We start from the raw sequence: 26,712 nt of genomic DNA on the forward strand, positions 1-26,712 counted from the left end.
GGTCTGCGCTGCTCTGTGCCAGTCTATTAGTATTCAGACTCCACCCTCCTCGACCCCTGCCTGCTCCCTCCCAGAAAACCACATTTCAAAGAATCTTCCAAGTGGCTTCCAGATAACTTGGCCAGTGGGCACTGTTAACTGAAGGTGGAAAAAGGAGAGATCAGAACATGCCCATTTTTTTCTCTCTGCCTGTAGAAGATTCTCCAGCATTTTCTCTCTGGCTCCCACTCCTATTGGGAAGCCCTGCCTTCTGCAGGCCCCACTGGGCACCAGCTACCATGGTTTTGGCTTGGTCATTCCTTCCTAAGAATGCAATAGCTTCTTGCGATGCCTAATCTCTAGGTGGTTTAGCCTCTCAGCTTCTCCATTACCTGGGTAGCCAGTTACTGTGCCAACTGCCTTCTGTTAGAAAGATCTGGAGTGGTTGCTTCCCTGACTAAGCCCTCTTTGTGAAGGCAATTCATACAGTCTTATGGTTCTGCCTTCTCTCCATGCTCTGAGATTGTTGGCTCTGTCTTCTGGGACTTTGATAACATTGACTGTATTAAACTCTGTTGGTTTTGTTTTCAGTATTCTTTTATTTACCTTTTTGAAATAGAATTTCTTGTAGGCCAGGTTGTCTTTGAACTTTCTATGTCTTGGAGGATGACCTTGAACTCATGATCTTCCTGCTTCCACCTCCTGAGTACTAGGACTATAGACATGGCCGCCACACCCAACTTTTATTGATGATTTAAAAGAAGGGGGAGCAAGCTCTGCCTCAGTGGCTTGTGGTTCCTCACTCCCCTGGCTAAAGAGATTTGGTGGTGAGTGTCTTCATCCATGTGGACCACAGCAACACACAAGGATGACACACAGAGGGAGGGAGGAAGTCAATCCTTGTTAGCATCGCCATGCTTTCTGATTGCTATGTGATGCAGAAAATGGAAGCCCCTTGAGCCACACGGGTGGCCAGTGCCCTCCCCGGAGGACCTCTAACTGCCAGGATCCTGTCCCTGCCCTACAGAGTAAAAACCCCATCTCTAGACATGAAATCCCACCAATCTCCACCCTGGAAAGCTCCACCCTGAAACGTTCCACCCCCTTCCCAAGAAGCTCTATATAAGCCCTGTGTACTGTTCAGTTTGCTGCTGTTTCTCACCTGACCAGAGGCAGTCACCCTCCTGGCTTTTTCCCTCCCAATAAATCTCTTACGTGAGGTTTGTTGTGTGGTGTGATTTTGTGGTATTCCTTGGTTCCTGGTTGCCAGGATACCTTTCCACCTGTGCTGTAATTCTTACATTTGATTCTGTGATTCAGATAGGCTCTCCTAGTGCCAGTGTTTCCCCTGGTGATCTAAGTTGCACTGGGATCCTATCCCTCATCTCCACCCGAAACAGACTCACCTTCTGGCTCACCAATCGCTCAGCACCCCATCTGCCAGAATCAATTAGGTAAGTTTCCCTTTTGGTCGGCGTAAACATTTCCCTGAGTCTGAGGAAGTGACCATTGAGTGTCCGGCATCCCTCTGGTACTCTAGGAGGCAGAGGTCCCTCCAGCCACGGTCTTCTCCACCTGATCCCATCTCACCACCCTTGGAGCTGCAACCCTGCAGTTTCCTTAGGCCTAACCAGGCTACTGTGCCTCTTCCTGTCCATTTCTCCCACTTTTCCCTTGGAGCTGCTCATAACCCCACAGCTCCTTTAGGCCCTCGTGGCTTATATGGCCCCATTCCCCGACCCTTTCCTGTGGATGAGACTCCTCCTCCTAGAGCCTGGTTTTTGTTCTCGCCTTCTCTCCTCTATGAAAACCCTGGTACCAGGCTTTGAGTCTCTGCTGGCTTAGCCAGGCTAAGCCCCTGACCCCACATTGAGTAGGGTGATGACCCACTGAACAGCTTGGTCCTTGTTCAGTCCTCCCTGAGTCCTGGGGACATCTAGACTACAGGCTGCAGTGACATTTTCCTTCTCTTTCATCCATGGGAACTGTCTTTCATACCCTCCCATTCCCCCTTTGTGATGCCTGTTAGAAAAATTTTATTCACTTTTGCAACCAAATTTAGCTTCAATACCCCTTAGATAGTCAATCCTAAGGGCCATCTAGTGGCACCTTAGATCCCCCATTCCCTATTTCTCAGGTCCAAGCCCTGTTTGTTTTTGTCTAGTCTCTCTCTACCTACACGCATGCGCGCACACACACACACACACACACACACACACACACACACACACACTGTGTAAATGTCCTGTCTTTTAAGTTACCATAGATAGATCTGTAAGTTTGTTGCAAATTGGGGCTAGAAACTAGACCCAGCAGGAGGGGAGAAAAGCAAAGGGTAGGGCAGCTGCAGCATACACATACCCTGCACATACTCTTCACTGGCTGCTGCTTCTCTCAGCTCCCTCGTACAGCATCCTTTGTTTATAGCCAGGACTCAAAAATTTCCTATCTCCTGATGCACTTGCTCATAGAATCCCTCCTCTCTCTCTGTCTCCTACTGGACTCCTGGAGTTCTACCTGGTGTTTGGCTGTGGATCTCTGCATCTGCCTCCATCAGGCATTGGAAAAAAGTTCGGTGATGAGTGTTAGGGTATTGATGGGAAAATCTGCAGAGACAACCAAACCAAACTGTGGGAACTCATAAAAGTTGAATCAATGGCTGTGGAGCCTGCATGAGACTGGGCTAGGTCCTCTGCATGGTGAGACAATTATGTAGCTTGATCTGCTTGGTGGGGAGGCCCTGGCAACAGGATCAGAATCCATCCCTAGTGCATGAGCAGGCTTTTTGGAGCCCACTGCCTATGATGGGACACCTTACACAGCCTTGAGGCAGGGGAAAGGACTTGGACTTGCCTCTACTAGATGTGCCTCCCCATGGGAGGCCTTGCCTTCTTGTGAGAGAAGTGGGGATGGGTTGGGGGATGCTGGGGGGCAGGAGGAGGGAAGAGGGGGATCTTTGATTGGTGTGTAAAATGAATGAAAAAAGTTTCTTAATTAAAAAAAATTCCTATCTCTTAGCTTTCTTTATTCTCAGCTTACTGATTCAGTTTTACAGGGATTCAGTTGTCTTTTAGGTATGAATGGCATTAGACTGCTGTTTTATGCCATCCCACTTGAATTAAAATCTGGCTCTGGAGTTACGGTATGGCTCCCCCTCCTCTAGACCCAAGTATTCTTGTTTAAAGGTTTCTTCCAAAATCTCTGTCCCGCAACAGGCAAGCCATCTGCTGTGTGACAGAGAAAGGAGAGAAAACAAGATAAAGGGACAGACTGTTCCCAGTGGGGACTATTGCTACTCATCTCATACTCTTTTGGTTTTGGTTTAACTCTCTAAAACTTTTGCTAACAGCAGAAAGAGGGGTCTTTGTCTCTTCCTCAGGGAGGAATGTTGCTTCTATGTCAACCAGTCAAGTATAGTAAAAGGCAAGATCTGACAACTCCAGATGGATCTCCAAAAATGTAAGAAACAGCTCAATGCCTTTGGCCAGTGGCCCATTGACAGTCCATTAAGGGATTGGATGCTACCCTTCTTAACCCCCTTTCTCCTGCCTTTCTTAATCCTACTAATTGCACCCTGCTTTATAAACTTCTTGTCTAGATTTCTTCAACAACAGATTCAAAAGATCTCTAACCAGACTTTTAATCAGTTGCTATTTGCTATTACAGGATTACCAGCCTCTGCCTATAGAGGCAGAGGCCAGTGACTCCCAATTATACCCTAATGGTGAAGATCAAATTCGCCCAAAGGACTTCGATACCCTGATTCAGCAGGAAGTAGTCTAATGATAACATTGCTCCCTTTCCCATGACCTGATTGTTTATCAATAATAAACAAAAAAAGGGGGGAATGTAAGCCAGGCCCCTCCCCTGAGGACCTCTGACAGGTCTCACCCACAGAATACTCTAACTGCCCTAACTGCTGGACCCTGCCCCAACCTACAAAGTAAAAAGCCCAATCTCTGGACATGAAATTCCACCAATCTCCACCCTCTTCCCAAGAAACTCTATACAAGCCCTGTAGCCTGTTTCTCACCCGAGCAGAGGCAGCCACCCTCCTGGGTTTTTTTTTTTTTACCCTCCCAGTAAATTTCTTTGTGAGATTTGTTGTGCGGTGTGACTTTGTGGTATTCTTCAGCTCCCGGCTGCCAGGACACCTTTCTATCCAAGCTGTAATGCTTACAGAAAGGCTCTCTTACTTGAGTGTGTGCTGTTTTGTTCTCAGCCAAGCAGTCAATGTTCATCTACAGTGAGATCAAGAGGTACTGAGACTGGCATGCATACAGCCCTGTATGTGCTACTGACTGACCGAATGGCTTCTCTAGACAGTGTTATGGGTGGTAGATTTGTGTGCTTTACCAGTCTCAGTCCCTTCAGTAGCAATCCCTCGAGACCAAGACCTTTCTTTTTGCATAACAAATTCCTACCTCCTGGCATCCACTACGTTTTTGCAGAATAAATGATTGAACTGAAAAACCACAATGTGTGGGATTTGTCGCCAATAGGGGCCTGGGGCACCGAGAAGCCTTGGGACCTCTTGACCCGTTGCTTTGAGCATTAATCACATTAGTACCATAGGATTCTAATGCTTTAAAATAGCTCACTTAAAGTTCTTACTTTCCCCAGTGGAAAGCTAACACTAAACCAGAAAAGCCACCCAGCAGGCTGGCCCACACCCAGGACTGAAATTCAGGTCTATATTCAGTCTAAAACTGACTCTGCTTGTTCCCCTGCTCTGGGCCCATCACCTGTACATGGATGTCTGCAGCCAAATGGCAGCTGCAGTCATGCCAGCTCTGGGCTCTGCGAGCTTTCTGGGTCTCTCCATGCTTCCTCTCCAAAGGCCTGGATTTGGAGTTCCCAGCCCAGTGTGCTTCAGGGACTCACCAGGAAGCGTCCTTCTCTTGGGTTCCATGGGGCAATTTCTAGCATAGTCTGATTTCGCACCACCAGCCAGGCAGCAAAGATACCTAGTTACCTTATCGGCGGGATCAGGTTTGAAACCTCTTCCTTCCTTTCCCGAATTCTGATCCATCCATAACATGTTGATGCAAAGAGCTCAAGAAAAGGGGATTCAAAAATAAGTTTTGGGCCTGAAAGATGGCTCAGTGGGTAAAGATGCTTGTCAAGCCTGACAGCCCAAGTTTGGTGACCAGAAACCACACAGCAGAAGGAGAGATGCCTGCAAGTGGTCTTCTGACCTCCACGTGTGCACCAAGGTGTGTACACACACACACACACACACACACACACACACACACACACACACACACAAATAAATTAGCTTGGACAGTATGTAGGACAGACTGTGGCTCAGATGAGTCTCTCTTCCTCTTCTCTCTGCAAACGTGTCATGCTGATCGTCCCATCCTTTCCAGTCTCAGGCGGAGGAGCTGGAGCAGGATGTCGACAGCAAGCACCTGGCTGCATGGACTAGTGGGGCCTTCCTTCCAAAGCCAAGCAGGCAGGATGTGCTCCCGGCAGCTGCCCACGTGGTTGGGTGTGGCTGACTCTCCTAACTGTATCCATCAGAAAAGGTAGTCCTCTGCCTGCGAGGAAGGGGCTATGTGGAGGGTGAGTGAAAGCCGATGGGTGGGAGGAGCAGGGTTCCAGTGAAGAAGTAGGTGAATATTAAGAGGAGGCTGAGAAAAAGGAAGGCAAACTTGCTGGACTCAGAGCCTATCTACCATCCTGCTATGTGCCGTATGACTTTGTGGGCAGGTTAGTCAGCCTCTCTGAGGCGTGGGTTTTCTCATGCAAAGTGGAGACGGGAAGAGTGCTTTTCTCAAGAGATTTCTGGGCAGATTCAATGAGATGATGCCTTCAGAGAGTTAGCCCAGCAGCTGGCACACGGTGATCAATAAGTATTTATTTCCCTCTATGCTGAGATGGGGAGAAGGTGGGACTCTGAGACTGGAGCCATGAGCTGAGCAGGCCTTACCTAGGAAGCTGCAAAAGGTTACCATCTGAAGCCCTCTTCTCCACGCAGCTCCTGGAGTGGTTAGAGAAGGCGACCTTTGTCCTGTGGGCTTTTCTCTACGGGGAGAGAGGCAAGAACGTGCCCAGCACGGGCCCACCAGCCACCTGCCAACCGTCCGCTCCCTCCCGCGCCGCTCAGACAGATCGCTCTTGTCAGGCTCAGCAGCGGCCCTGCTTCATCACTCTAATTGCGGTGTGGTTTGCGTTCATCAAGGAAACAGCAGGGATTCCAAATTAAATTCCAACATGCAATTTATTCAAGATATAGGGCCGACTGAGAGACTCTCTGCAGAGCCCTCTGCCTCCTCTTTCAGATGTAGAATTCTGCGGCTGGGCCCGCTTGACCCACACATCTCCTGGGACCTAGACTAGATGGGGACTCTCCAGGGCTGCTGGCTGCTGGCTGCTGGCCAGCTGCTCTTCCATTTCACAGACGGACCTGCTGAGGGAAAGAGGAGGGACTTAGACATGAGAAAAGCCCTGGGGTACGCAGAGGTCAGGATTGGCCTGTGCTGTCTATCTTGGGGTATTATGCGTGATAGTGTGTATCTAATACATTCTGAAAAGATAAATGAGTCTGGATGCGTGCTGGTGAGGGCTGTGGGAATCTCGTTTTGACCACCAGTGTTATTCCATCAGCATTCATTAGCTTGAGAGAGGCTTCTGAGCAGAAGTAGAGTACCAGTCCACTCACTAATGCTTTGTACGAGTGACCCAGGCCCTTCTCAGCAGACCCACATGCCAGGGGTCTTCAGGCTGCCTCTAGCCGCCTGCTTTCAACAACAGTAAAGCGTTTCAGGACACCCCAATGAAGATGGGAGTCCATCAAACATCACTGGCATTAAGAAGCAATTGGATGGTGAGGCTGGTAAAGTAGGGATGGCCCACCTCACAGGTGGCTGTCCCCTGGCTCAGTCCCTTCTCAGTTCTACCCTGACAACCAGTGAGTGGGAGCCCACCCTGAGAGCCCCTCTCCAATGGACCGTAAGCTGCCGCGCTACCCGTGATTTATGGTGGTTTACTGCCAGAGACTAATCCATCCCAAATAAGCTCTGGATTCAGAGGAGAAGCAAGGGATGCCAAAATAGCATCTAGGGGGAGGTGGGGACACAAGAGGGACAAGACTGGAGTCCTCGAGATGGATGACTCAGAAGGAAGGTTCTGAACAGCTGGCCCAGAACCCAGCTCCCTAATCTGATAGCTGTCCTGATGCTCATGAGGAAGCATCAGGGTTCTGGGAATGGATTGATTCCGAGGGCAAAAAATCAACTAATAACAACCCACGGGGAAGAAACATCCAGTTCTGAGCAGGAGCCAGAGGCCACTTCCAGCCAGGCCTGATGCTGTCACCAGGAAGTCATGCAGAGTGAGGTCCAGAAGCCATTTGTGCAGTCTTTACAAATATGACAGAACCCAGGAATATTTCTTTCCATGTGAATCCTTACTTCAAACTTTCTTTTAATTTGAACTAAAAAATGTGTATGTATATCTGTGTGCGCACATGCCTGGCATCCAGAGGAGGGCATTAGATACCCAGGGGCTAGCATTATGGGCTGTTGTGAGCTTCCCAACAAGGAAGCTGGGAACTGAACTCAAGTCCTCTGCAAGAGCAGCATGTGGTATTAACCACGGAGCCATCAATTCACTTGCAGCTTCTAACTTTTCTATATTTGTTTTACTATAGAAGAGAGTGTGTGTAGAGGCCAGAAAGCTGGAACGGGATCTGTGAGAGGAGGCCTTAAAGGAAAGGGACCGGCAGAGTACAGAGCTCGTGCGATTTGGAAGTGGAATACCAAGAGCTGGAGAGATGGCTCCATGGTTAGGAGAGTATACTACCCTCACAGAGGACCCAGTTCAGTTCCCAGCACCCACGTCAAGTGGCTCACAGCTGCTTGTAGCTCCAGCTCAACTGGATCAGGCTCCTTTCGGCCTCTGGGGGCACCTGCACTCACATTCACATATCCCACACAAGCTAACACACATACACTAATCAAAAACAGTGAAATGTGGGGGGTAGAAGAGTTTAAATGGGGATGAGGAGAGAAGGGGGTGGGAAGAGACCAGCCTAAACTAGTATGAGCAAACTTACTACTTTGTAAGCTAATTAAGAAAACAGCATCTGAACGAGCCAGGTTGGCAGAGCAGGAGAAGCTGCTTGCTTCTGCTGTGGTCTCCAGCTTGAGAAGGCCCTGCCACCTCCAACACCCATTCTGTGCAATGCAGATCAGATAATGTTGCTCTCTTTCCTTTCAGAAGACACCTGCAACAATCAACTTAAAAACATGTGTGTGCATGTGCATGTGTGTGTCACAGCATGCAGGTAGAGATCAGAGGACAACGTGGAGGGGTTCTCTACTTCCACCATATGAGTCCCAAGGACTAAATTCAGGTCATCAGGCTTGGCAGCGAGGGCCCTTACCCACAGAACCTTCTCACCGATCGTAAACTCTCCTTTCAGTTCAAGTCTCCAAGAGCAGGCAGGGCCTGATAGCAGGGCCTTAGCCACCATTTGGGCTCCAGTTCCCTAGGAGTCTGAGAAAGATATTGATCCCTTCCTTGAGGAGGCGAAACTCCAACACAGAACTCTCCAAAGCTGGAAAGGATGTTCAAAGCATGCGGGGCCAACTCCATTCCTAGATATAAACCCTAAACAAAGGCAGGAACATGAACTGTTATTTTTACATCCATGTTCATAGCAACATTAGTCATAATGGCAAGGAGGGAAAACAACCCAAATGGCCACCAATAGGTGAATTGGTAGAACATGTGGTATTTCTATACAGTGGGAAGGCAATTCTGAGGCTCACCATACAGATGAACCTTGCTAACAGTATTTTTCAATAAAATGAAGCAGACAAATGGAAAATTACCTGATCCCCACTAGATCAGGGACGGAATTAAGACCTCAGGTTTAATAGGTGGGAAGTGATTACTAATCTCCCAAGTACATGTTTCCCTTGTAACAGCTAACCCCTCCCCCAGTAAACAAAACAAACAAAAACAGCTGTTTACGGAAACCAGACCGAGGCTCTGTCGGTACAGCTCCTCAGTTCTCAACCTTCTCATCTTCTAGTGGACAAAGTTGGGCTGCAGGTTAAACTCTGAGGACACTTAGCTACCTTGGACACTGGCTTGTTCCAAAGAGCACAAATTATCTTGTCTCAGAAACTCATCATCAAGTGTGGGGAGGGTTGGAAGGGGATACGGGAAGAAGAGGGAAGGGAACAGAGAAAGAGGGCTTGAGAGGAAGATGGGAGTGGGGTGGGGGACGTGGACAGACAGAGGACTCACCTTTTCTAGGCTAATTGTCCCAGAAACCAAGACATCCCTGAGCTCGGTATGGGCAGTTGAACAGTGTGTTCTGGACTGCCATGGCCTGTCTATGTTTCTTACTTGATTGGCACTTAACTAGTTAATTTGCTTGACAAGAGCAACTCAGCACCCTTTCGCTGCTTTCCAACACGGGTTCTAACTCTAACCTATGGCCTGTCTACTACTGGTCATGTATGTGAGGGGAGGGGACAGCCACCCACTCCTAGCTCGATGAATCCAGTCACCCACTTTCACAACTGCCCTTTTATGAACAGCTGTCTGGGCAGTAGAACGTTCTGTTGGGGGGCAAATCTAATCACCAGTAAATTCATCTCCAAAGCTATGTCTTTCTATTTCTTAACACGGAATGTGCCCACACAAATTGTCCAAATAATTTACAAGAGATGACACCATACTTTTCAAAGGGATCTTTCCTGGTTTGGAAACTATACCCTCGGGTTGCAGGCTATAATGAGTCAAATTAAAGGTCAGAAGTGAAATTTCCTTTCCTCATTAGGTACATAAAAATTAATAGCCTAACACTTCCTGACTTCCTTGACTTTAATTTCCTGCAAAATATGAATCCTTGCACCTGGAAGGTACCAAGATCAAGGTCCCTCAGATGTGGCTGAGACAACTGTTGTGGGCATTCTTGGACTACACTTCCTACTGCCCCTCCGTCCTGTGGCCGCCAATGTGTGGACAAGTGTGCCAGTAAAAGGAACTCATGAGACTTTACCAAGCAAAAGAGCTCAGTACTATGTATACTGAGTTTATACATACATATGTATATCTGTTGTATACTCGGTTTCTCTCCCTCTCCCTTCCCCTCCTTTTCCCCTCTCTCCCCTCCCTCCATCCCTCCCTCTTCTCTCTCCCCTCCCTCTCTCCCTTCCTCCCCTCTCTCTCCCCTCCCTCCACCCCTTCCTCCTCTGTCTCTCCCCAACTCCCATGTAGTTAGATACACCGCCTTTGCAGTCCTCACCGTGATGTCCCTTGAGCTCCCTTGAGCCGTGAGCTGCAGCAGCACCACTTTTGGAGACTCCATGAAGGGGTTTCCGGCCTTCCTTGCCTGCTGCTTTCTTTCCTTGCCCCAGGCTCGAAGCAGTTGTTCTTGGGTACTATGTCTAGGTCCTCTAGTTGGAACTTCGAAGCCATTATTTCATCAGCTCTTCCCATGTCACCGTAAGCCCTAATTTCCATTTTAAATCCCTTATTCCTGTAAAGTCTGCTGTGGCTCTAACTGATCCCAGAGAACACAGCAGGCAAGTACAAACAGTGTTCCTATGAAAGAGCCACTTATTAATCTAAGCCAAGCCAGCAAGTGGGGTCAAGCATTTACATTCAGCCATTTCCTGGTGATTGATTCCAACCCGAACGATGAGTTGTGAAAGCAGTTTATGTTGTACTCATAAGGAGGCCAGCACGGATCTCTGTTCAATAATTTCTGTAGCTCTTTTTCCCTGTTTGAGCAAGGGGTCATGAACTGGAGAGATCACTCACTAGCTCAAGAAAAATCTGTGGTCCTACACCCTTAAAGTTGTGAGGCATATTCACATGCTCTTAGTAACTCACTGACTAGTATACCACAGTTATAAGATGGTAGCCATCTCAAGTTCCCTTGCAAAAGAGTCACACTGTATGAAGGATCACACTACATGAAGAGTCACACTGCATGAAGAGTCACACTGTATGAAGAGCCACACTGTATGAAGAGTCACACTGCATGGAAGCATCACACTGCATGCAGGGTCAGGCAGGTATATGTTCAGGAGCCACTTCAGTCCTTGGCAATTGTTACTCACACTTGAGCTGTACTGTTTCTAATCCCAAGATTTAATTGAGTTGATTTACCTGAGCACAGATCACATAAGAACAAAACTCCTAGCACACCACCCCAAGTTCCTGTGTACTACTTGGACCTAGGACTCACTCCCAATCATTTGAGTAGCAATTATATTCTGTCAAGAGTGGAATCCGTGTACTTAACTCTTCCAGGGTCTCAAAGTAGCCATAGCTGAAGTCCCAAGGACATCAATATCAAGATTCCAAGTGGATGGGGCTCCGTCTGGGGAAAAGTTTCCAAAGAAGGGGGCTCCAGAAGAATTACGGCAAAAACGAAGGCCCTGGCTGGGAACATGCCTGGTGGGTTCAAGAGTTGGCAAGGTGACAGTTGGAGCAGAGTAAGGGGAGGATAGAAAACAAGGGTGGTGGGTCATGGGGGAGCCAGATGCCTTCAGGTCCTGTGGAACACCATTTTGATTTCTACCCTGTTCTGTCCTGAGTGAAATGAATATCACTCAACAATTTTAAAAACAGCCTAAGGAAGGCAATCCAGACGAGATGACTGGAGCCGTGTGTGTGTGTGTGTGTGTGTGTGTGTGTGTGTGTGTGTGTGTGTAGTGTTGGTGGGGGGGGTGGTGAGAAAGTCTTTCCAGAGGAACCACATCTGGCCTCACATAGAATTCTCACTTGATCATAACTTCTGAATTTCATCACACTGAATGGCAGGGTCTTCTCATGGACAAAGGGTGAATGTATTCTCCATATGAAAAGAAGAATCCAAATGTGTTTGGTGACTCGCATCCCAATCCTCTTCAGGTTCTTGGTCACACAGCTGATCTGCATGGCAGGTAGGCATGGCTATGGTGCTAGAGAGAGTGCTAGCAATGAAATGTGAGAGGTCCATGTGCAGCTTCCAGGTCCCTCTATACACACTGCCTGTCATGGTCCTTCTTGTGTGTTTCCCTCTGCTAGTCCATTGGGATGGCTCAACAGAGTGAATGTGAGGAGCATAAAAAGTCAAATATGGAGTGGTACTGAAACATCAAAGTGAATCATCCTGGTTCAAAACACAAACCCAGCCCAATGGAGACACTGATCATATTTAAAGGAACATGCTTCCTCTGACACCACACCTTTGTCCTGCATGGCTGTGTCTTTAAGTGACACCCTTAGCTCTGGTGGCAATAACTGTCCCAATTCCCGAGGGGTAGCATCCTAGGTGTTGATGCACCCTTGCTCTCTAGCATAGATAAAATGATTAACCACAGGAAACCTAATTAATTAACACCATGCATATGTAAGTCTTGAGGTCTTAAGAAAATGGGAATATATTTCTGATCCATCAGTTTTAAAACATTGCAGGTCGGGGCAGTGGGAAACATGTGGTGGAATAATTATCCCATTTCAGCACTTTCAGAGCTTAAGGACAGGACTGGAGTTTGGGAGTTACTTATTTCTATATATAGGGTAGATTTCCTCCTATAGATATTTATGTCTGTGTGGCCAACCCCAGATGACTATCTAATGAAAGCACATGATACCAGCTTCAAATACATCATCTTAATTTGTCTTGCCTCTGGGTTTGGAGAAAGGCTTGTTGACTCTTCTGCAATGTTTGCTGATGTTGCCAGTGCACTTTGCAAAGCATTTAATGCCTGTAGCTCTATTGCCTAAAGCCTACGTTATTTTCTTATGTGTATTAAAATCTGGGCTAGTTAGTTGTGAGCCTTTCTTCAGTGAAGCTTTCCAATTGATACACTAAGGTTTTGACTGTTACTAGATCCTTTCACATAGGAATTGTCCCTTTCCTACTCCATATAGTTTTGGTGGTGCTGTCAGTCAAGGGATTAAGTCCTACCCACAGTAATAGCTACATGATCAAGGATGTCTAATCATGAGTTAGTTTAAAGGAGTGTCTATAGATTATAGAATGTCTCTTCATTCTCATGAAACCAATATTGAGCAAAGTGGGGCTGAGAAATTCTGGGAGGATAATTCAATGTGTATGTATATATTTATATGTGTGTGAATGTAGGTGTGCATATGCCATGGTACACACGTGGAAGTCGGAAGACGACAACCTTGGATTTTAGTCCTTGCCTTTCGTCTTCTTTGAAACAGGACTTTTTCTTGTTTTTGTTTTTGTTTTTCCCCCCACAAGTACGTTAGGCTAGCCAGGCTGTCTCTACCTCCCACCTCCCTGCAGGAGTGCTGGGATCACAGGAGCTTAAACTACGTACCTAGTTTTTGTGTGGGTTCTGGGGATTTGAACTCAGATCCTCAGGCTTGCACCACAAGTGTTTTTGTTTACTTAGTCATCTCCCCAGGCCCAGAATCAAATTCTTTTTTAAAAAATTATTTGTTTTTACTTCATGTGCATTAGTGTTTTTGCCTGCATGTATGAGGGTGTCAGATCCCCTTGAACAGACAGTTGTGAGCTGCCATGTGGGTGCTGGGAATTGGACCTGGAAACTCTGGAAGAGTAGCCAGTGCTTCTAACCACTGAGCAATCTCCCTAACCCACAAATTCTCTTTTTTGATAATTTTATACACAAGTAACATGTACTCTGATTTTGCAATCATATTCACTGCCCTCCTCCCCTCTCTAGGTTTTTCAAGTTCTGTCCCAGAACTCACTATGTAGACCAGGCTGGCTTTGAACTCACAGAAATCTGCCTACCTCTGCCTTCCAAGTGCTATGATTAAAGGTGTCCGCCATCACGGCCTGAATATTCACCTCTCGATATTCTCTTATCCCTTCTCATTCTCATGGACTCCCTTCTTCCTTACTAGTTTAGTTGCCTTATGTCTTTTTGTGCAGCTACCCACACTTTCTGTGTGTTCACAATCACAAAAGCCATGACAAACATAGAAAACAGTATTTCATAGCTTTCCTTCCAATCCTCCAGCTCTTAAAATCTTTCCACCTCTTCTTGCAAGGTGTTCCCAAAGGGGGTGAGATAAATGTCCTATTTAGGGCTCAGCACCCACTAGTCATTTATTTTCAGTACTCAAGAAACCAATTGTGAATCTCTGTTATATTCACCCTTTACAAAAAGAAGTTTCTCTGACCCAGGCTGAGAGCAGCATTAGTCTCAGTATAAACTTAAGTGTTCAGGAGGTGGTTTGGCTACAATGCCCACTTAGCAAAACATCAGTAGTACATTCTCCTCCAGGCCCCTTGACCTTCACAGATGCAGTGGTTTGAAAGAAAATGGCCCACAAAAGGAGTGGCACTATTAGGAGGTGTGGCCTTGTTGGAGAAAGTGTGTCACTGTGGAGACGGGCTTTGAGGTCTCATATATGCTCAAGATACCACCCAGTGTCTCAGATTACTTCCTGTTGCTTAAAAGATACAGAACTCTCAGCTACTTCTCCAGCACCACATCTGCCTGCACATTGCCATGCTCCACCATGATGATAATAGACTAAATCTCTGAACTGGAAGTGAGCCACCCCAATTAAATGTTTTCCTTATAAGAGTTGCCATGGTCATGGTGTCTCTTCCTAGCAATAGAAACCCTAACTAGGATTAACAGCCAAACTTTAGATAAGGTTTACAGTATGAGGCACATATTCCCCATTGTACTAGGTCTCAGACTAATTGGGAAGTGGTTGGTTAGCCCCTAACCAGCCTTTGTTGGCAGGTTGTTATTATAGTAGAGTCTGTAGCTGGGAATAACTGTTATATCTTTTCTCCCCACCTCTTAGTACCATGAACACTAGCAAGCAGGAGGGAACTTTCACCTCAGTTCTAGGTTGAGTTTTCTGTGTCTTGTATCCAACATGTAAGGTGTCTTCAGCAATAGGGTCATACCAGCCAGTTCTGGTGGATCATAGACCGTATTGCTTTGGGAGCTCCCAAGAAATACACTATTAATGACAGCTGTTCATCAACTGCATCCATCCAGGCCTGAAGACTTGTTTGTAATAGACAATACTTACTTTTCAATGAGTTAATTACTTGTAACTGGGGGGGGGGTTCTCATTTATGTCTTAGGAACTTGCTGGATTACAGGATGTTATAGGAGTCAGTAGATCTTGTCACCAACCTTTCTCCTGAATTTCAGTGGGTGCACAGCTCTTTTTTTTATGAATATGAATACCAGGTACACCTCCTTTGCACAGTCTAATGCTTTTCATCCAGCTGAGTCTTTGACTAGACAGACTTACACTGCCTGTGGGTTGTAAGCTAAATGGAGGTGAACATATTTTCCAGGTCACATACCAACATGCTCTTTCTTGAACGGAGACAATGCCTAAGTTTATGACCTTGAGGGACTCCCAGGGGTACCAGATTTTTTTTTTTTTAACCAGGTTCTCTCTGTTCAACCCAACTGTTTTGGGATCTCACTAGGAAAGCCTCTACTAATCCTGTATTTTTTTTATTCATTGGAAAATGAACTGGTAAGGCCAATTTCAATTAAATTAGGGCTTTGGACACTCTGCCTCATGAATTTTTCATGGGTTTTACTACCCCAAATCATTATACCCCTGTTTCTGCCCCACAGTGCCTAAGCTTAAGATTTACAAACCCATTGTGGTCCACAATGTCAAAACTAGTCCACAGGTCAAAATTACCCAGCTCCTATTTCCATATAATTTTACTGAAGCACAGCTGTACCCAATCATTAATGTATTATCTATGAATCCTTTGTAGCTGTAGAGCCAAACATACCATCTAACCCTTTACAGAAAGGTTGCCAATGTCTGCTCTAGATTAGATCATTATAATTATTTCCTTATCTTGGGATCAACAAACATGGGATTCACAGGGCAGCATGAGAAACGAAAGAATGAATACATGAACAAACATTTGCGGCATTGTGCGTTAGAGCATTGGGGCAGGATACGACACAGGGCTCTGGGGATACCCTTGCCTGACAGCTCCATCTCATAGGAGCAGGGGAATAATACATGACCCAAATCTTGGTCTGAAGATTTGCATTTACATTTTCATGTGGATTTCAGTTCTGACCACGGATGGACTCACTTTGTTGGCTGTGGGTGGAGGGGTCCCACTGGGCATCTAGACGCCTACGCACTGTCCCGAGTACATCAGTCAACGCGTGCTCTAAAGTAGACCTACAAGGACATGGAGATGCTCCCTTGGTGGTTTGGAACAAATCACAAGATGCCTGTGCAAGGTTCAGTCTTTGAATCCGTGGCAGGAATCTGCAACAGCCATCTCAGCCATTTGCCTTTTCCTGGAACGACAAACGCCGTAAGAAAGGACTCACTCACTTTCCAGGGCCATTACACTAACTGGGGTGCACAATTTCTCCCCACTCATCCAATCACACCAGTAGAACCCCAAATACCCACCAGTATTCTGAAGGTTCACCAATATATTCTTCCTTTTCCTCTTTTTTTTTTTTTTTTTTTTTTTTGGTTTTTCGAGACAGGGTTTCTCTGTGTAGCTTTGCGCCTCTCCTGGAACTCACTTGGTAGCCCAGGCTGGCCTTGAACTCACAGAGATCCACCTGGCTCTGCCTCCCAAGTGCCTTTTCCTCATTTTATTATGGTATTTATTGGGGAAGCTAAGCCAGAAATGATCACCCTCTTTTTATGTTGTTAGGGGGGCAGAAAAGTGGGTCAAGAACCATTCACACAGCAGAAAGAATGAAACTACAAGTTTATTTGAGAGTATAAAAATTAAAAAAACAAACAAACCAAAAAAAGCAACCACATAAAACCTTCCAGTTTACATTAATTTTGAATATCACACACTATTTATTAACAACTTAGTTGAATTTCAAAAACATTGTCAATTGCAAGGAAGAGGCAGTTAAGTCAGGCAGTGAGTTTCCAATCACAGTGAGTCGAGTGTAGTGTCAAAATGAAGCGCGGGTCACACGGAGAAGACACAGTGGAGACCATTTTTCTGGCTGGTGTATTTAAAAAATCCTGGCTGGAATGAATTTAAAAAAATATTGCTAGCCACTTACTTGGTATCTTGAGAAGAAAGGGGGAAAAAACCTCAAGGCCCAGAGCTTTGCTATCTTATTTATTATTACTATTATTATTATTTTTAAAGAACCCATTAAAAACCAAATCTATAGTAAAAATGTTCCTGTGTTTGTTTGGAAAAAATAAAACAAAACAAGAAACAAACAACATTAATAGGCTCCCCTTATCTACTAAAACCATTTGTTTTTCCTAAAATGCCTTGAAGCAGAAAGCTCATGAGATTAGCTCACTGCTCAGTTAATTAAAAATAGAATCCTTTCCTCCAGACAACTTTCAGAGCACCAAAAAGAAGCAGGGACCCATCAAAGGAGGAGAGAGTCACTGACTCACCCGGATGAGACGCACAGCCAGGAACGCTCCGTCTGTCACCCAGTTCTTTCTTCCCTGGGTTACACACACACACACACACACACACACACACACACACACACACACACACACACACACACCCACCCACCCTCAATTGCTATTTTAAAAATGAAAGATACAAGCAGCTAGGCTTATTTAAGCAAAAACAAAAACAAACAAACAAACCAAACCCCAAGTGGCTAGCTTTCCAGCTGTCTAGTTTGGATTTATTTAAAAAGGAAAGTCAACGGAACAGCATCATTGAAGGCCACTTCGTCCCTGCTTCCTGCAGGCTCCATTTTGATTAGCATCGAACAGGTTATTGAAAGTTTCGTCAGCTGTGGGAAAATGCTTTGAATGGGTGGCAGCTGCCTGAGGTGGCATCACCTGGTTCCAGTTTTGTCCCTGGTTAGTATGGTTTACCCATTATTGCCTGGTTGGTGGGGGTGGGTGGTGGTGTCATGCACTGGGGCTGGCTAGGCATCAAGAGAGAGGAAAGGTAGTTTAAACATACAGACAATGGTTGGGAGACTTGTCCCTCTGCACTTTTCAAGAACTCGATAAATAGTGACTCCAAGATGCCCCAATGTAAATGCTGGGCATGTAGGTGAGTCTGAGGTGACATTATGGGATGGGGCTGGGGAAAGGCAGCATTTCTTTTTGCATCTTTCTTTGGACCTCGCCAAAAGAGAAACAAAAACAAAACCAAACAGATAACTTTCCTATACACATATAAATAGTCCCTTAACTAGAAGGGAAAAAAACAAACACACCGTTTCAAATGCATTTCTAAGAGACTTTAAAAAATCCAATGGGAAATCTTGACTCCAAGTTATCTATTGCCCACTTCTCTCAGAGGAGAAACTGCCAGGATGTTTGGCTGGACCTGACCCTCACTCTAACCCTAACCCTGACTTGGTGCACTGTTCCTGGGTCTGTGTGTGTAGTACACACAGAGTTCTCACAGGTGGTACTGAATGTGGTTCTCATGTAAGTTAGGACTTCCAGGAGTGTCCTTAAGTCCAAATGCACATGGAAAATAGACTCCCGGGTGTTGAGGGAACTTAGGAGCCTGAAGCTGCATGTATGAGCACATCGGACTGGGCCTGTTTTATGGGGCAAAGGGCTCGATCACAGTTTCGGCCAACTTAATTTGGGTCCTCGTCCTTAGCTATGCCAAGTCATCTTGGAAGGGGACAATCCAGAAGCCAGGAAAAGGACCATGAAGTCAAGGCAGGCCCAGGCTCTGGTAACCTATACATTAGGAGTTGAGGTTTTCAACAGTGGCAGGGTTTTCCTACTTTTTTAAGGATGATGCTGAGGATCTGCACTTCTAGGGAAAGCTCTCAAAATTAGGATTCTTAGGCAAATTTAAAAGGCCAGGTAGATTGTTTCTGAATCTATCACAAAACCAAATGAGAGTGCTGAGAGCCAGAAGCTGTTCTTCATGTCAGAATTATTCTTTGGCCTTTGCTGCAGTAAGAACGAAGAACAGGACAGTACAAGGTGGGATTTGATGTTCCCCTGGACACTGTCCGAGTGCCCTCTGATGATGGCCTTCTGGCAGCATCCTCCAACCCAAGTCTCCAAATGTAGCTATAAGGTGGCAGCCCAGAAGAGACTTGGTCTGGTGTCTTCTCACCTGAATGAGCAACGTGGCCCCAGATCCTTGACAAAGACACTTACATAGGGCTTCATCCTGCTGCCTGCCCAGTCACAAACCTACTGGATGGACCAACAGTAGCACAGTCATCTGAAGCAGGAGGCTATAATCAGAGGCCCCGAAGGAACAGTGACCTCATAGAAGATGACAACGCATCATGTCAACTACGAGGGCAGAGGAGTGCCAGGTCTTTCCAAGGAACATCCCTGAAATCTGGAGGAAGAGATGGCGATGGAGAGCAATCAGCACCCCAAACTTCAACTTGAGATATCCTCAAAAGGAGCTCAAAGAGCGTCCCATGAGCACAGGCTGTTAGAATTCAACAAGGCGGAGCAGATCTACCCACACGGACTTTGGAATCACTTAGTTTTCTACTTCTTCAGTGCCCTCACTGGGCACGGAGTCTCTGGGCTCAGCAGGGCCCTCTGGAGGGCCAGGCTGCTCTGGGCTGTGGCTGCTGCCTTCCACACTCAGGAGGCTGCTGGCCGCCTGGGAGCCCGCACTGACGCTGTAGGCACTGCCTGACCGGGAGCGATAAGGAGGCAGGTCAGCTTGGTTCAGAGACTCGGTGTCAGACGAATAGGGTGGAGGAGGAAGGTCATACCACGCAGGTCTGCAAGAGAGAAGGCAGGAGGGCGGCAGAGGGGAGACAACTCATTAGAGTCAAGATGAGGCAGGTGATTCAGACCCAGCTCTAACAACAGCCCATTTCTGAGCAGATGGCTAGGAGAAGAATAAGGTTTTACTGCCAAGTACAAAGGAGACCTAAGACCAGCAGAACCAGTGGTTTGAAACGTGACAGAACAGCAAGGTCAGTGTACTCTGGCTGTTCCTGTCCAATGGGCAGTGCCCGTACCGTATCTCTCCTGTAGGTGGGCAGGGATGAGGATGCTAAACAACACCCTCAGATCACCCTGGTGTTCTGGGCTAAATGATTTATGGCCAAGAGTTTGATAAGGGAGGGATCTGGTTTCTTACTAAGTCTAACTTCCTGTGGCCTTGGGTGAAAAGTCACTCTCTAAGTGCCCTATCTCTTCCTCTGTACCTTGCTTGCAACAAAATCATGTTCTTCCCCGACTGCTGTAGGTCAGGCACTTCTCGCTGTACCTCTCCTCTGTCACCTTGACTGCTCACAGTGACCCCTGAGATAGGCATTACTTTTTTTTTTTTTTTTAAAGATTTATTTATTTATTATGTATACAGAAGAGGGCACCAGATCTCATTACAGATGGTTGTCAGCCACCATGTGGGTGCTGGGAATTGAACTCAGGACCTCTGGAAGAGCAGTCAGTGCTCTTAACCTCTGAGCCATCCCTCCAGCCCCAGGCATTACTTTTATATCTACTGTCCCGGTGAGGAATTGGGGGCCCAAGATCACAGATTAGTAAGGCAGCAATGCAGCAGGGTCTAGAACCCCACTGTTCTGTCTCCAGATTTAAATCTCCGGGTTTAGCCTTACTCTACTCTGGTCGGCCTGAATGCAAAGGTTTTTTCTGAGTAGCAAGCTCATTAGCTGAGTGAGGTCCTACAGAACTCCTCCGCGGCACTGCCTCCCTCCCAGTCCTTGAAGTATTGTCTGCTTTTGACGAGGAGGGAAAACAAAGATGAAATCACACGGGAGCTAGCTGCCACTAGGAAGGGTCCAAGGAGGAGCCCAGCCACCCTGGAGGCACATCTGTAAAATGCTGAATGTGACACACAGTGAGTCCTGGGCACTGAGCAGAGGACCTGAAGGCAGGGCATGGAATGTCATAATCTAAGCAGGCTCTGATAGCTGGCTGCAGTACAGGACTTCCAAGAAGGTTATCTGGGGTGTGTGTGTGTGTGTGTGTGTGTGTGTGTGATGAACACAGTAGTAAAGCATGTGTTTAGTATGTGTGAGATGTGATTCCAATCTCCAATCTCTCTCTCTCTCTCTCTCTCTCTCTCTCTCTCTCTCTCTCTCTCTCTCTCTCTCTCACACACACACACACACACACACACACACACACAGCCTTGGTTATATGGGATATTATGGAGGCCATAAAAGAAAAGGATAGGGAGGCCAAACAGGCATGATTTAGGCCCTCCACTCTAACTACAGGAGGCCAGTCTGGGCCTTCTATATTGGGGGTTCATGAACAATGCCATCTGTGATGAGCAATCCATTGCTCAATAAAGTTTGCGGTGCGCTACACCATTCCTTTTACCTCATAAATGAAGCCAAGCAAGACAAGGGAGTTATTTATTCTCTTGTTCAGTTAACAAATTAACCAAATCTCCCATGATACTTTTCTGTAGTAGCAGATATGGCCCAGAGATGGTCAATGGCCTAAAAGTGTGACACTGTGGCTTAACCAAGGAGGAGCAGGGAATCCTTCCTGTAGGTCCTCAGATAAGTGACTTAAAACTGCAGGGCCTCAGTTACTTTCCTCAGAGAAGTGTCCAGAGATGACATGGAACATTCTCGGAGTAGGTAAACGTCAATCACTGTTACTGCCTATAGTTACCAAGCCCAAATTCTCGGCTAGACTTAGGTAGCCCTGTGTGTGCACACGCGTCTTTCCCATGTTAGATGCCTTTCTCTGCAATCTCTCACCTTTGGTCCAGCAGGGCCTCGGAGTAGGAGGGTGGAGAGCCTACTTCGGAGGCGTTTTGTTCGGCCTGGCTAGCCACATACTGAACACCATTATTGACGTTGTAGGTGACGTTACAGTGGTGGGGGTGGTCCAGGACCACCAGGCGAGAGAGCAGCACAGGATGCTGCAGCCGGTGCACAGGCAGAGTCATGAGGTTGTTCCGTTTTCGCTGATGATGCAGGACCAGTGCCAACAGGGCCACCACCAGGACGAAGATGACGGAGCTGCCGATGATGGCGTATGTGATACTGGGGTAGTACACGAGCTGGTTGTCTGAGGTCACGAACACCTGCCCACTGCCTGGTTCTGGGAAAGCCAGGAGAAAAGAGAGGAAGAGAGAACGTTACAAGTGGGCTTTTCTAAGCCTTCGAGAATCCACCCAGAACTGTCCTGCCAATTAGCACAGCAGGGCTATTCACAGCCACCAGAAAGGGAGACCCCTAAATGTTTATCAGCTGTGGAATGGGTAGTCAGACTGTAGTACATCCCAATGTACTCTTACCCAGCCCCAAATGTAAATACTGATACATCCCATGAGTGTAGATTTCAGGAACATGCAGAGAAATAAGCCACACCCCAATATCCCAGACTGTAGACTGTATATGATGCATCTAAAAGGCCAGTTCACAGAGACAGCAAGCACAGCAGTGTCTAGATTAACCTCAAGTGGGCATGAGGGGTCCTGCTGGGTCATTGACAATGTGCTCAAACTAGACTATGGCGGTGATGATGCATGTTGGAAAGTTAACTAAAAATCATCAAATTGTACAGTTAACGTGAATGAATTTTATGTTCCATGAATAAGACCTCAATGAAGTTAGCTAAAAACTCAAAGATGGGAAATATAATTCCCAGGGGTCAAGAGCGTGAGTTCTTGGGGTTCCAGAAATCAGTTCTTCATTGAAAATGAATGATAACGCTAATGTGAGGAAGGTAGGTATGTACATCTAGGCTCCAAATGTCTGCAGAGCTCTGTTCTGTGCCAGGCCCTGGGTTGACCTTCACAGATACAGGGACAGACTCTGGTGCCTGCCTGTCAACCTACTTTCTGTGTCTGTGCCCTTTGGGAAGTGCTGGGAGCGAAACAGTCTAGACATTCTCCGGGCTTCTGAAGTCTGGCACAGACGGCAATATCAAGGGTCTAGAACGGCAGCTGGCACTTTGTGCTACGTTCACATGTGTGTTGATACACACAGTATATGGTATTGAAGGGTTTAGTTTTGCTTTAATTCTTTTTTTTTTTTTTTTTTTTTTTTTTTTAAATTCAGGGTTTCATATATTCCAGGCTGGCCTGTGACTCACTGTGGCCAAGGATGACTTTGGATTTCTGATTCTCCTGCCTCTGCTCCCTGACACTGGGATTACAGACATGGGTCACCATTCCCCACTTATGCAGCATGGGGATGGGATCCAGGACTTCATGCATGCTAGGCAAGCACTCTCTCAACTAAGCCAAGGCACTGTTTTTAAGATGAGCACAGTGTGTCCTGGTGAGGCTGGGTCCCCTGACTAAGATTATTGAGGTTGAGGGAGGAGCCCGTGTGACCTAAGCTAGTGCCTGACCCTGCTCTCTGAGCACCCAAGAAGACTCAGTAGACAATTTGCAGGCATTTCCTCAGGTCTCAGGGTGATGGTCTGGGTCACACCCCATTTCTGCTGACTAACAATACCTTCCTCCCACATATGCTAATGAGCCACACTTCAGTGCTTCAGGTGACCTGCTTCCCAGCCAGCAGGACACAACTGACAACCTCAGGAAGTCCAGACAGGCACAGGAAACCAGAACAGCCTCTAACAGAAACCTGGGGACATCTTGTTTGTGCCAAAGAACTACAGCAGCCCACTGCTGTGCCCGTTGGAAGAATATTCTAGTTTCAGTCCCAGAGGGTGAATTGGGGACCACAGCCCCATGCTTCTCCATCTGTGACTCAGGAGGAGGTTTCTGCAGGTCCTGGCAAGGCCAGAGGTTTCTGCGGGTCCCGGCAAGGCCGGCATTTGTTCCCCTGCAGTAGCAGCTAGAGTGGAACTCGGTTGTTCACCCCTCCTTCACCTTCTGTGGTTATTTCCTGAGCAGACCTGAGAGGTTACAGAGCTCTGGGGTGGATCCTGGATCCATCACTTCCAGGTGCCTGAGCCCAGGCAAGTGATTTAACTTTCGTAAATAATAGCAGGGCTGAGAAAGTTAACAGCATGCATCTCCCCCGGTCATCAGATGACACAATGCATATATATGCAGAGTGTTGAGCACAGCCTGACATGGGTTTGCACTCAGCAATGCTGATTCTTTTAAAAAGAAACATTACTTTAAAATCGCCATAATGAAATGTGCATACCACAAACAGCATTTTAAGTGTACAGCTGAGTAGCATTAAGTGAATTCAGGTTGTTGTGCTACCATCTGTGCTGTCCATCTCCAGGACCCATCAGCTCTAACTAGTTAATGCCACTTCTTAGCATGTGCATTCTTGATATCCTCACCAGCCCTCTCTGCACAAGTGGCGGAGAACCTCGATGGGGGTGGTCGTGTGTAGGAGCCCGTTCTCGGGTTCCTCGTGGCTTTACCCAGCAGGTCCACAAAGAGAGGATGATCAGGACCACGGGCCTGAGTGCAGGTGTCTGAGATGGTCTGCACTTGGCTGTGCTGGGGGAGGAGGTCTTTTGCTCCACCCCTTCGCCTCTCTATAAAAACCCTGGGGCAGAGACAGTCGGGGGCTGTTGGAATAGGTTTCAGGCCCTCTCAAGGCCATCCTTTATTTTCTATCTGTTTATCTCCACAATATAAATCCTTCTATCTAATATTTCCTGCTGCTCGCACTCAAGAAAACTCTGGGGAACTGTGGGGTTGGTGGGTAAACGCCCCACAGTGGTGGTGGTGGTGGTGGTAGCGGAGCTGGGTAGATTTTCATACAGAAAGTAAATGTGTTCAGTGATTCCGAAACTCTGATGTCTGTGTGACCACTGGCAGCATTACAGATCCAAGAGGGAGCTCTTTAAGGAGCAGACAGTGAGGTCTTTTGTATCCTAAGGATTTCACTGCTGTCTCAGAACGCCGCCTCCCTCCAGACCTGCCACTTTGGCAGTCAAGGAGCAGCAATCACATCCATTCAAGGAATTATGATGCCACATAACTCAGAGCTGCCTGGGCTCGTTTTTGCTCTGTGTGTAAAATGTCATCTTGCATTAATTCATTAACTAGGCCCACTTTTCTTAAGAGCCTAATGAGCTGCTGGCCAAATTACTAACATCAGAGTTGCCTGGGACCTGCGTTCCAAGTGTGTGATCCACGGATAATGAAGTTTCCATTTATTCTGGCTGTCCCTCAAGCGAATGCCCTCCTGGTCTACCGTCAAACATCTTAAATTCCTATCCTGCTTATCTGCTTTTGTGCCGTATTAATTCTAGGCCATCTGCTCTACTGCAGATCTCCAGACTCTCCAAGCAGTCCGGGGCTGGTTCTGGGGCAAGCTGTGCCTTTGCACCATTTCTGGGTGCTTTGCCCCTGAGACCGCCACCTGACCACTTAACAATGGTAGCTTTTCTAGCAGAAAGGCTGGTGTCGTGGGAGAAACACCTTTCACTAACTCAGCGGTGCATGCCATGCCGACTGGGGCAGCTGAGAGCTGTGATGTAGCATTCCTTCCCATCTATAAAATAATTCTTGCAAATGAAAATCAAATTTCCTCCAGGATACTGGCATTTTGTCCACCTGGCTTGGCCAAAGGCTGAGGGTTGGAGGGTTTCTATTCCGCTGGGTGGGTCTTAGGAAAACGTATATTGATGCATGGGGTTTATTCATGGGTGGCTAGTGGGAGAACAAGTGGATACAAATACGGCCAAGTGGGGGAGATTAACAACATAGAGCAGCTCTCTGTATGTACAGGTGGTGTTCCACATCTGTTCTGCACCCCCAGATTTCAGAATGGTGGATTTGATATAGTCATCCTTACTGAATATGTGCAGACATTTTGGGGCCATTATTCGCTAAACAACACAGGAGTAAGAACTAGTTACAGAGCACCCACCGACGTACCAACGGTATAAATAATCCAGAGGTGACTTAAAGTACACAGAAGAATGTATGTAAGTTCTATGCAAATATAGCATTTTATGCAAGAGCCTCTAACAGCTGTGGATTTGGTGTCATGGAACCAATCCATCACAGACACTGAGAGACGAATGTTATATTAAAAATATAATTACGTTTGACACAGTATCACAGTAAAAATGAGCAATATTTTTTCCTTTGCATGGCTGAGTTCCAAACCAGACTGTTATGCATGCTAGGCAAGTATTTTACCATTGTGCTATGGCCACCAGCCCAGAAATTACATTTTAGTACCAGTATTCATGAAAACATTGTTTGTAGTAGTAAATATAACAAAATGTAAATGTCTATCATCACAGCTTGATTCAATAAATTATGCTGTTTCTGTATAATATTACTCCTATTTTAAAATTTACACAACATATACTGCTGTGGAAGTATTTGGAAGATGTATTGACTAGTAAAAAAGTAAACAAAGTTTATAAGAGAACTGCTACAGTTCACATACTGCTTTAAAGTGTGTGTGTCACCCCAAGTTCTCATGAGTTGGAATTTCAACCCCATTTTGCAGTATTAGGAGGGTAGAAATTTACTCTAACTATGTGTCTAGAAGTGGAACCTTTAGGAGATAATGAGGATTATATAAAGCCATCAGGGTGGAAAACCCGTGATGGATATATGGGTGCTTTCTAAGAAGGGGGAGAAGAAGGCTGGGGCCCTACTCATTCATATAACGCTGCTGGACTCGAAAGCGCAAGGGCCTGAGTTCAATCCCAGAAACCCACATATAACTACAAGGTGGAAATCATGACACCATACTTGTGATCCCAGCCCTGGGGAAGCAGAGACAGGTGGTCCCAAGGGGCTCACTTCCTAGTCAGCCATGCCTACTTGGCAGTCCCAGGCCAGAGAGGCCCTGCCTCAAATCAAAAGGAAAACCAAAGAGGTAGACAGCACCTGAGCAATGACCACTCAGATTACCTCCTGGTTTCCACATGCATGCCCGTACCCACACA

General features: G+C 46.6%; 1 protein-coding gene across 4 annotated transcripts in view; it reads right to left on the reverse strand.

The window, feature by feature from the left end:
- Nucleotides 1–16,670: 16,670 nt before the first annotated feature.
- The window catches only part of Ldlrad3 (low density lipoprotein receptor class A domain containing 3), a 244,242-nt gene continuing 234,200 nt past the window's right edge, over nucleotides 16,671–26,712 (reverse strand). For all 4 annotated transcript variants that reach the window (XM_059261002.1, XM_059261001.1, XM_059261000.1 and 1 more), the window contains exons 5-6: nucleotides 21,612–21,957; nucleotides 16,671–19,646 (exon numbers count right to left, since the gene is read on the reverse strand). In XM_059261002.1, the coding sequence (XP_059116985.1) occupies nucleotides 19,397–19,646; nucleotides 21,612–21,957 (596 nt within the window). In that variant the 3' untranslated portion in view covers nucleotides 16,671–19,396. The remainder of the gene's footprint in view (nucleotides 19,647–21,611; nucleotides 21,958–26,712) is intronic.

This window comes from Peromyscus eremicus, chromosome 4, assembly GCF_949786415.1.
Source record: "Peromyscus eremicus chromosome 4, PerEre_H2_v1, whole genome shotgun sequence".
Classification (NCBI taxonomy): domain Eukaryota; kingdom Metazoa; phylum Chordata; class Mammalia; order Rodentia; family Cricetidae; genus Peromyscus; species Peromyscus eremicus.